Here is a 12,124-nt window from a genome sequence, read left to right on the forward strand (position 1 = left end):
CTGATAAACACACTATAATGTATAGGATGGGCCCCCCCAAAACAAAAAATAAAATCATCTAGTTCAAAATGTTAAAACTGTGGTTGAGAAACCCTAGTATGACACAATATTCCTCAAAATGTCTTCTTACAGGTGATTACACAGTCCCATCCTGGATTTTCCTAGAACCATAACTAGGTGTGCATTTAATACATGTTTGAATACATGTTTTAAACGCATTTCAAACGCTGAGTTTATTATATAAATTGCAAAGTAATAGAAATTTGGGGACTGCAATGCCAATTACTCTATATATTGTTATATGAATGCACAGTAGTGAAGAAATTATATATATTTGAAATGCTTTCACTGATCTGATTGTTGCGGTCTTTATTCTGTTTGATAAAGGGGGGGACACTGATTTCGGGAAGCAAAGGGGAATAGCATATTGTAGACATTTTTGTTTTTGCGTTTGTTAAGGCACAATGAAGCCACACCATGAGGCAAAAAAAACTGCTTTCTTGATTTTATTTCAAAAGTACACAAGGTCACAAAACTAGAGCAAGTTTTCTGTTTTTTTAAAACAAATTTTGTTTTTACAAATTTCAAAATCTGCACCATTGGATACTAAATCCAGAAACTATAAATACAAAGTCATTTTTGAAACTGACACTATCCATTCTCTACTTGTATATGTTAAGTGTCAAAATATCAGAAGCACAAGTGTATTTCTCACAAAAATTGAGTTAGGGATGAGAATAAGTGAATCAATGAATTGTGGTTCCCTTAAACACTTATGTCATTAAATAAACTAGTAGAAAACACAAGAGTCATTCTTTCCTTGAGCTGAACTTTTTAGTGTTCATGACCAAAACCAAACCCAAAAGATATTCACCACAAAATAGGGGATTCTGTAAAACTAGATTTTAATGAAGAAGCCAAACACAGTGAATAATTCCTGGTATTACCATCCATAAAATAAACAGAACCACAATTCACAAATCATATCATTCTTCCCTTCATCTATAACATTAATAACTAAGATTTGTGCTCAGTTGTGAAACGTGTCAAAATAGGCAAATGACTAAAAATTCCAACTGCAGAATATGTTGCCTTTTTTGCAAGAATAGTCAAAGGCATTTGAAATATTAAAACTTGCCCAGAACATGTATACTACTAAACACAGGAATATTATAAAGATGTAGGTACATATATAATATATAATGTCACAAGCCACTAAAAAGTTAAAATTGTGCCAACATTTTCTATAAACTATTTCTATGTGACGCATCAAAACATTGATCACATAAAATATGGACAAATAAGGCATCTGAAAGCCCTAAACACTGCTGAGATGAAGAGATTAGGGAAAAAAAACTTTAAAGGTTCACATAACTTCAAACTGACATGCTGCACACACACACACACACAAATCAGAGAATAGTTATTTTAAGAGCTATACATTACAGAATTTGATATAGAACTTCATGCAACCAGTTATTTTTATATTTAACCAAAATGTTTACCTGCCCCTTCACTAGCTCCAAATTTCCACAACTCAATCTCTTAATTAAAAATCCTTTTAGTAAAATCAGAATTTCTTCATATCCATAGTCTAACTGCGTTTCTTCAATTAACATCCCTGTCAGACACATGCAGGCTGTGTTTCCGTTGTAACAATCCCATGGTAGATAGCCCAAATTTAAAGGGAATGATTTGTTTGGAAGAACTAGCTGGTGTAATCGAGAACAGGTTTTATTTGTTTTTGGTTTTGCCTGCTAACAGGGGACTATTAATAAAATTGTCAATAAGAAAAAGAACACCTGTTGCAAACCTGTTGTCACTTATCTTTAAAAAAAAAATACCTGTAAACTACATATTCAAAATTCAGAGTTAAGTAACTCTACAGCAGCATTTCTTTTCAACATAATTGCTTTTCATGTTACACTGCTTCACTCAAAACCATGGTGCCAAGTCTGTGTAAAGTAGAATCAGGCAGCTTCCGAGATGCAGCGCCATCTTGCCTACTGTTGTTTGGCTTGAATGATTATATGTTGAACAGCTCAATGATTACCAATTGTAATTGTAGAAAAAATATTTGATCTCTGGTTTAACTAAAATCATCACTGAGAATTCGGGAAGTTATCAATAATACCTGACCTCTGGATTAACTGAAATTTATAATGCGAATACCTGGAAGATATTACCTAAAATTGAATTCTGTCCTCTAAACTCAGTGACACCAATAGGTCTCCTTCAGGTGACAGGAATGATTTTTTTACCTGCTCCCTTCTCAGGTTGTAGTTGGTATGGACCTGAACTATAAGTATTTTTGAAGAGATTCTGATTTACTTATCGCCAAATCTTACATATTTCCAGCTTTACATAATCTTCATTACATCAAAACTGAGACAAGGGAGGACCGAAAATTTTTTATTCAAATTTGTGCTATTACTTCTGGTAATATCTTACAAATTTTGCTCATATAAAACAGATATGTATCATTCAAAAACAGTTATAAAATCAGAAACACATCAAGAGTGTTGGGGATGTAGACATTTTTATATCTATGTGAATAACAGTCAATTAATTTGCATCCACGAAGGAACAGAGAAGAGGAGGTCAGACAGAGAATATGAGGATAAAGAGGTGTCACAGTGATACATCTAAGGAACAGTACCTTCACCTCTAAGCACCCTTTAGGTGATAGCTAGCTCATAGGCACCAGAAATTCATAATAAAAATTAAATTACCCAAAAGGCACAAATGAAAAATGTTAACACAAGTATAAAAAGCAGTATTATGAAAGGTTAAAAACCTATTTTTAAAATGCTTCCAAATATGTAAAACTATACACTAATCCATTACACATTCAGCTTAAATTTACCATTAAAGTGTACACAATACACCGCCTAGCTATAAACTCATGCCAACGTTGATTTATAATGCAGCACTGCTCATCACAGCACCCAAAGAGATGATCAGAAACCAACTCCCTACTAAAATCTAGGGAAAAGGTTTTAGAGCTAGTGAAATAATTTATTGCAGACCTTATTTACTATAAAGAAATTGTTGGCTCATTCTACTATATCCACACTCCCTCACAATCTTAAGGGAAGTAACAATAAACTCACTTTCTTCTACAAAAACAATATTTAACACATTTGGCAGTTAGGAGTATTCTACTCCTTTTCCTTTCATTTTTTAAAAAGAATATTCACTTTCACAAAATGAACACTCAAACTTCAAAGCCCAAATTTATTTTCTGCAACTACACAAAGACACGTTGGCCATACAATAGCAACCGTACATCCTCCCCAAGTCTGAAACACAGCACTGGTGGAGGACATGTACAGCTTAAAATGTATTTCATTATTCTGAATCTGTGAAGAAAATATTCTCCAGGAACTGCATTCAAGAGGGTAAATTTTAGATTATGTGTTTCTAGAATATATAATATGCAACACCATCCAAAACATGAAAGCAAAAAAATGTAATTTGGAACCAAGAAATCGGGAATTTTGATCTGTAATTGTCAATAAATGAGTTAGAACTTTTTTTCATTAGAAAAATACCACTTAAGGTGGACAGCCAGTATTTAGATGGGAACTACAAAACTACAGCCTTGATCTGGCTGGTCACTGTTCCGAAGACATCCACGAGTCTCAAGGATAAATCCATCCCTGCTATCATACCTGTAGTGTCACTGCTGTAGCTGAGAAGGTGATTTTTAAGTGAATCTTACAGATGCCAATTATTTTAGCAGGTTAAGAGCTTCCTATGTACTTGGTGCCTGTAGTGTCTACCAATGAATGATCTAAAAAATCATTTTATAGACAAGGTTATGAATGAACTCAGAGGTAAAACTAGCAATTTCTAATTGCTATAAAAATGCTATAAAAGATGCTACAAAAATAATAAACATTAATTTATGCAAGCATTTTTTGCCAGTAATGCTTCTTTACCAATTTGGGGTGGGGAGGCTAGTGGGTTAAAAACGAAGAAAGGCCTAATAAAAATAACGACAGAAATTATAAAGTACCACTTTCAGATGATTCAAGTATCAACTGGGTGTGCATAAGTTCACCAATTTCTTCATCTCGTATTTCATATTCAAAGTGCTACATTCTTAATTAAGTATTGATATTTAGAAACCTATAAAAGTCAACCTTTTAAAGGCTATCTTTTCCCAATAGTGAATTTGTCTTTAGAAATTTAATGCCTTTACTCTTTCAGTACAACCAAACAAAATTTTTTGAAGTATATTTCTTACAGTTTGTGGTTAACTTTTCTTTTTGCTGTATTTTGAGACTAGTAACGAAATTTAACAGAGGTTTTCTTTCCAGAGAAGACATGAAAGTAGGAGAGCACAGATGTAGCTGCAGAGGCTCTATACTATAGACCCGTCCTTGCTCTGTGCTGGAATCATCACAGGCACGGCTCCCATCCTACTTAGATTAGGCGCAGCTACCTTAGCAGGTGGGAGAGTTGGGCTCTGAGGAGCGCGTTCAAAGTCTTCACTCGGTACTTGGTTATACTGAGTCTTAGAATATCCTTCCATATTGGAAGGAGACATGGATCCCAGGGATGAGTGATTGCTGCCGATGTAGCTTCTGGCAGTGGACGTGCGGCTCTTTGGGGGAGGCACATCTTCCCTATGAAAGCAAAGACCCCAAAACAAGTTCAAGAAACAATTTTCTAAAAAAACTACAAGTATGCTAGCTATGAATCATGTAGTTGTGAGGGACAGACCCTCTATTTATATATAAGTATGTAAAAGCTTATGTGTCCCCCACAAAAATATAAATGCATTAAGATATAGCAGTGTGAACTATAAACTATGTATCCCAATTATGATTTACAGAGTATAATGAAATATGTTTTTTTACAAAACATGAATGATTCTACAATGTTGTCTTACAAGGAGCAAAGCTCAAATATTTGCCTATACTGGTGTATCACCCATCAAGATAATCTAGTTTCTGTCAGGTAACACTTCAGAGCTGACAAACACTAAAAACTGCAGATATATTTCTACCAAAAAACCTTTTTGTTATGAAAATTATCTTAATACCTTTTCTGAATACATATTTAAGTTGGCATAAAATGGGAATTTGGGCATAAAAAATTTCACACCAAACACTGACAAAGAATATGTGCCTGAGTTATCTCTGGTGCATTTAAAAAAAAACACAAGTGGGCCTCCCCTGGTGATGCAGCGGTTGAGCGCTGGGCTGCGAAGCTGCCCGCAGCCTCTGCAGCGCCGGTTCGATCCCCGGGCCCTGGCGAGGGTCCCACATGGCACGCAGACCTCTCCTGCCGCCCGCTGCTCCCCTCAGCAGTGTACTTTGTCAGTCTGCCTGTTCTATTCCCAGCTCTGGCTCTGGTGAATTCTCTCACCCTCCTGTGCTTCTGACTGTACCCAGTGCTTGTATAAATAAATAAATAAATCTTTAAAAAAAATAAAAATAAAAAAACACAAGGCCCAGACCCATGTGCACAATGTCAATTTCCTGGGTATTATTTAATTTGTTGTTATTTTTAAAGGTTCTGTAATTCTATGTGCTCTGCTAATTAAGATTTACAAGTTTAGAATACTTCTTAAAAATAAAAATTAAGGTGGATGTTAGCTGAACCTATTGTAATCATTTTCACACACGTTAATCAAATCATTATGCTTGTAAACCTTAAACTTATGTAGTGATATATGTCAGTTTTTCTCACAACTAGAAAGATGCAAATACATAAAAATCACATCATCAAAAGTGCTATAAACTACCTATATCACTTGATAGAGTCAGGTTTTTTTTTTTTTTTTTTTTAACAAAGAGAAACCTGCACCCCCCGACCAAAAGAAAAAAAAAAACACAACCCTCAACATGTTTTTAAAAACCTCATACCTGTATTTTATTTGGAGAAGACAGACTAAACTAGTTTGAGATAAGCATTTTGTAGTGTTTCTTAAAATAGGATCCAATAAGCAGACAAGTATGGGTATGTGGGGTGGGGTGGAGACTGCAAACTGAAACTGACTGCGACTGAAAGCAGAAGCAATCAAATGTGTATGTAGAAGGGAAGAACTCTCTTACCCAATTTTCATAAGGGAAGATGTTTCAGATGGATATGGAAATTAGTACCTTCGAAATATAATAGACGTAATAAACATCAATCAACTCTTGTGTCACTTAATTACCTGATATCATGATGAACTTCCTTTTCATATTTTTCTTCTCTGCGCTTTTTACGACAACAAAAGACGATTAGACCAATGAGCACTAGAGCAAGTAAAGTTCCTATAACTGCTCCTGCAATTGTTCCAGCTCTATTTGAAGCTAAAAGAAGACGTTAATAAAGTAAGTCTATATTCAGTCATATTGAAAGGATATACTTTAAGTCAATTGCATTTAATACATTAATGTTGACAAGCAAATTAATTAGCTTTTTCTTTTTGATCTTTTTAATTTTAAAAAAAATTAAAATTTTTTTTTTCTAAACTACACAATCTACAGGCATACATTATTTTATTCCACTATGCTTTATTGTGAATCTCAGGTACCACATGGTTTTTAAACAAATTGAAGGTTTTGAGGGAACCTTGTGTCAACAAGTCTACAAACACCCGTTACAACAGCATGTGCAGCATTTGTAACATAAAGTGTCTTTAAATGAAATATTTACATTGCTATTTTAGACATAATACTTGTAGGGTAAGGTTAAAAAAAAGTGTCAGGCTTTTCAGCCCTCCCGCCATTAGGAGAGATGATGGATCCCTGCGGTCCTGAATGCATGCCTGATGGCGGGCACCTGGAGTAGGGTGAGGGCATGCGTAAGTGGGGTACACCTGGGCTGAGAGACTGGGCTTATCAGGGTAGCGTCATGGGGACGCCAGCAGAAGCGGAACCACGAGAAGAGCAGAGAAGCAGAGAGAACACAAGAGAAAGCCGGAGAGCTCAGATAGTGAAGACTTGCTGGGGGCTAGGAGGCCTACCAGCTTCCTGGCCCCACAGCACCCCTAATCTGCCGTGTGCCTGGTAAATCCCAATAAAAGCCTGCAAAAGCCACCGAGGGCTCCAGGACTCACTCTTCCTTCACCCGTCTGCTCGGGTCATAGAGATCCTGCTCCGTGACCTTCCTGCCTTTACAATGCTATACTGCACACTATACTACCATATAGCAGAAACATAACTTTTATGTGGACTGTCAAGTCAAAATGTTCTTGTGACTCTCTTCATGGTGATATCTACTTTATTGGTATGGTCTGAAACCAAAACTGCCATTATCTTTGAGTTGTGCCAATATTTCAAACATGAACGTGATAAAATTAAACTAAAAGGTTTTAATATTCATAGCTCTCTTGATTGGCATATAAGAATGTTCTAAATAGCTAAATATAGTAAAAGTTGATTTGACAATGCTTACTTTCTTAATGATGCTACAAAAACAGAATTTTTTAACAAAATATAATTATTTTTTTCCTTTTTATGACTTAAAAAAGCTGCATACCAAGCCACAACATGCTCTGCTCAGTTAGATCACCGTGCCCTCGATACACACTGACAGACTGAACCAAACGAGGGTGAATGAAGATGAAGGACACGAACATTCTCACAAACAGTGAAAAGAAGATACTCACGGGGAACAACATTCAGGCGGAGCGTGCACTGATCAGAGCCCACTCTGTTTTTGACTGTACAGCTATATACTCCAGAGTACTCAGTACTGGCATTTTTTACAGATATAATTGGTGAATTCATTTCTGTGGGGAAAAAAGACCCATTGCTGAGTGTTCAGTAAAGGTAAACCCTACTGAGGACCTCCCTGGTGGCGCAGAGGATTGAGCGCAGCACTGTGAAGCTGTTTGCAGCCTCTGCAGTGCCGGTTCGATTCCTGGCCGGCCAGGGAGAAAACCCACATAGTGAGGCAGACCTCTCCTGCCTCGCCCGCTGCTCCCCTCAGCAGTGTCTTTGGTCCATCTGCCTGTTCTGTTCCCCGCTCTGTCTCTGGTGAATCCTCTCATCCCCGCACATCTGGCCTGTACCCCAGTTCTTGCATAAATAAATAAATCTTTAAAAAAAAAAAAGGTAAACCCTACTGAGAGTGACAATACAGGTAAAAGCCAAGACACACTGAGGTTGGGCGCAAAACAAACTGCCAGGAGCCACATGCATGTCTCCAGATTGCACACGGCTGTGCTTCCTGTTCATGTGCATCAAGGCAAAGCATAACCATGGTCCATAGCCAGGCACAGCGAGCCTCACCTGAAGCAGTCACATTGATAATAATGAAAAAAAAGAAAAAGAAAACCCTATGCCACAAAGGTTTTTTTGGTGCAGCAGACTCCTCCAGGTTGGGGGCGGCGGGAGACCAAAAACATACAAAGAATCATACAGATTGGCCTTTAGCTTGAAAAGAGAAAGGGAGGCAGGGAGAAATCCTACTAAGACCAATCTGGGGAGGGTGGAGCGTGACAAGAAGTCTGAATAACAGGTCACCTGCAACAAATGGTAAAAGATCAGATTTAACCAATGTGTAGCTTCCTATTTAGCTTCACATATTTTCTTTTTACAGACATATCATAGGTAAATGATCACATCTTCAACACAAACCCACTTAAAATGTTCAAGATCCAACTCTTGTTATCTAATTTACAATCATGAACATTTTCTATTAGTACATCCATCAACTAAAAATACATATCAAAGAAGCTAATTAAAGTATCTTAAACAGCTAAATCATTTTTAAAATATGTCTTCACTTATACTATGTGACACTAAGTCGTTACAAAACAATAAGGAATTCCCATGGAATCCTAACTGTTCTGTAAAGAAAAGTAAAGGTATTTGGAAATTAAATATAATCACACAGACCCTACTAGATTTAGTCCTACTCAATCAGCAGAATTGGCAGTACCTGCTAACCACGAGGTGGGCAGTTTCTGGGACTCAGAGACCCTTTGCCATTCATATCGTAATGGGAGTGAGCCTTCTTTTGGTTCGCATTTTAGTTTGAAGTCATTTCCAATTTCTTCTAATCCATCAACGTAACACCTTGTACCTGAAGGCTTAACTGAACAAAGAAAATAAACAATTTTATGCGAAAGAATAAGATTTCTGTTTATAACAATGACTTAAACACATAGCATGCTACACAACCACTGAGTCATTATCAGGTGGTTCTGGGTCCAGAGTGGACGAGACCAAGAAACTAGTCAACGCCAGTTTACTTGGCTTTATCCAACACAAAACAAGCAAGGATGAGCTCAGGCAAGCAGCCACTGCATAAGGAAGCTGGGCAGCATCTGCGGCGAGGCTTGTACCCCTCCATTCCATGGGGTACATCTGAGAAAAGCAAGGATGATGCAGGTTGGGCCATTTCAGACTCAAGGAAGAGTCCCCCCTCCATTCCTTACCTATTCTCCCACTCGGTGCTTGACCTGCAGCCCGCTAGGAGTATGTGCCATGTCACATCCCTCTGGGCGCCGTTACCCCGCCAATCAGGGGGTTTATAATAATAATGCTGATAACAGGGACAATTTGCTTAGTGCAGCCAGGACCAAGGAACATTCTACATTTACATTAACCCAAAAATATCCAGAGAACATTGTTATAAAAAAAGTAACTCTGAGGGAACTCCCTGGTAGTGCAGGGGTTAAAGTCTCAATGCTATCAAACTTTTCCCAACCACTGTGGCATGAGTTCGATCCCCAGCCAGGGAGCTGATGCACATGGGGCAGCAGACCTCTCCTGTCTCACCCGCTGCTCCCCTCAGCAGTGTATTTCAACAGATCTGCCTGTTCTGCTCCCCACTCTGTCTCTGGTGAATCCTCTTACCGCCCCCCACCCCCAGCACCTCTGGCCTATACCCCAGTTCTTGTATGCATAATTAAAAATAAATCTTTAAAAAAAAAAAAAAAAACTGACGTTACAGTCCATCTGTCTCTGGTGTAACTGTTTAAAGCAGCTGCTAACACTGTTAATGACAACTCACCCAACACTGGATTAATACCTTAGCATGTCATACTCAGCCCTGCTGAGCTCTATTAGGAGCATAATACACAAAAAATAAAATTAACAAATCTTAATTGCATGAGTTGATAACTTTTAACAAGGGTGTGTATATATGGATACGGACATACTACAGAAAAGATGATGTGGATACACATTCCAGTCCTCTCCCAAGCACCTTCCCTCCTGTTGGTTGCTGAAGTCTCACGTGACAACCCTGGCCCCAGGCAGCCACTGAAGTGATTTCTATCATGACAGATCAGTTCTGCTTTTCTATAAACAGAATACAATCTGCACTTTTGTCTTCTGTTCCTGGTAAGGCTTCAGAGATTGATCCATGTTGAGCACATCAGTAGTTAACTCTTTTTTTATTGCCGAGTTGTATTCTAGGGACTATGACATAAAGTTGCTCATCTGTTCACCTACAAATGAATTCTATTTTTGGCTACTCTTAAAGAATAGTTACATCAACCAGGAGTGGGTATATAGTCTATCAATGACAGATTGATCAATGAGGACAGCACGATGACCCCTACAGAAGGCCAGTGGACAAGAGCGAGGAGAGGATTCTGAAGGCTTCAGAGGAGAGTGAAGAGATCAATTCTAAATCAGATGCTGGGTCTTGAGAAAGGATCAGAAGTGCAGATAAAATAGAGATGAGCCATATAGCACTGAGTATGCCAGTAAAGGGAGGGGGTAGACCCAGTCCGCCTGGAGAGCTCTGAGGAGACAGCAGCAGTCCGTTTACTGCTGCTCCACCGCCTTGGGAGGATGTGTTTCCTTATAAACTGTGTCAAGTTTCATCTGCTTCAGTCCTGAATAAAAGCAGCCTGATAAATGGCAGACCTTCTTTTCTTTTTGTCTGAGCTGGTTTTCAATATTTCAGTCCCAGATGGGCTTGTGATACTTGCTCTGCTATAAACAAACATGTATGGGCTTTAGTTCTGCACTATGAACAGCACTGCTTGAACACTCCAGTAAATATTGGGATGTTTTTCTATCCTTTAGTGTTAATTGCTGGGTAAATATGGTTAATGTATAACTCTATAAGAAGCTGTCAAACTATTTTGACTGTTTTCTGAAGTTGGCCAACAAGATCTGTCATATTCAGGGGGGCATCTTTAAAGATGTCAATCATGACTTCATTTCTTCAAACATTTCTTGATAATTCACAATTTTGATTACATTTCACCCCCTCATCTGTGCTACTTGTACTTTTTAATAAGGACTCAACAGATGCACTTAACTGCATTGTTGATTTTCCTAAGCAAATCTGTTCCTTTTTTCCTGGGTTGATCAGTTGTCTTAGCGATGATATCATTTGGACTTTTAAATAAGTTTGTAAATCACTTTACCCTGCATGTCTTCAATGAAATGAGTCTTGCTCTTCATTTTCCAAACTACCAATAAATCCTTTAGTACATAAACTAGCAGCATGATATAAAAGCAATGCTTGGTACAAACAGTCACTGGTAACAAAGTACACTAACCCTAACTACCGTCATCTTTTTTGCTGAAAATATCCCTTTACCAAACAGCAAATATAACCAATAATGGGCAGTTACTCAAAGCTGCTGCTCAGGAAAGGGAGAGCCCAAATGAGTCTGAGATGTCAGCACATCCCATCCACAACAGAACAACACTTCACCAACACTGGTTTCTGAGTATTATTTTGGAGTAGCCTTCCTGCTTCCCACTGAGAGGAGAAAATACAAATCTGTTGCATGCCAAACCCCAACCTCACACAACAGACAATTAACTCCTAATCCACAGCACTCTTGCTGGATCAAAAGAATGGTAACACCAAACAGGGTATACAGGTTAAGTCTTGTCCCCTGTTTCTTTGGTCCGGGGGTTCCAGAACACCTGGTTGTTATCTCAGGTTCAGGTACATCACTGTCAACTTGTACTTGGTCAGTACCCCATCAATATAATAATGCTGTGCTCCACATGTAATTGCACCATTGTTTCTTCATGCTGGTGTCCTGAGCCTACTTTCTATTCCCCTATACAGGACAAGATAATATGTAATTACATCATTCATCCAGGAGTGATATTTCTGCTTGGCTCAAAAGATCTTGACTTGGGCAAAATCTATGCACAGCTGCTAAAAATCTGTGTGTAAAAGTTTGAGGAGAAAC

General features: G+C 38.1%; 1 protein-coding gene across 1 annotated transcript in view; it reads right to left on the minus strand.

Moving 5' to 3' along the window:
* Nucleotides 1–482: 482 nt before the first annotated feature.
* CXADR (CXADR Ig-like cell adhesion molecule) overlaps nt 483–12,124 on the minus strand; it is a 41,473-nt gene continuing 29,831 nt past the window's right edge. The window contains exons 4-7 of the mRNA XM_037525078.2: nt 8,890–9,045; nt 7,613–7,735; nt 6,173–6,311; nt 483–4,634 (exon numbers count right to left, since the gene is read on the minus strand). Of these exons, the coding sequence (XP_037380975.1) occupies nt 4,370–4,634; nt 6,173–6,311; nt 7,613–7,735; nt 8,890–9,045 (683 nt within the window). The 3' untranslated portion in view covers nt 483–4,369. The remainder of the gene's footprint in view (nt 4,635–6,172; nt 6,312–7,612; nt 7,736–8,889; nt 9,046–12,124) is intronic.

Source organism: Talpa occidentalis, unplaced genomic scaffold (genome assembly GCF_014898055.3).
Source record: "Talpa occidentalis isolate TD23 unplaced genomic scaffold, MPIMG_talOcc4v2.1 talOcc4.4, whole genome shotgun sequence".
NCBI classification, from domain to species: Eukaryota; Metazoa; Chordata; class Mammalia; order Eulipotyphla; family Talpidae; genus Talpa; species Talpa occidentalis.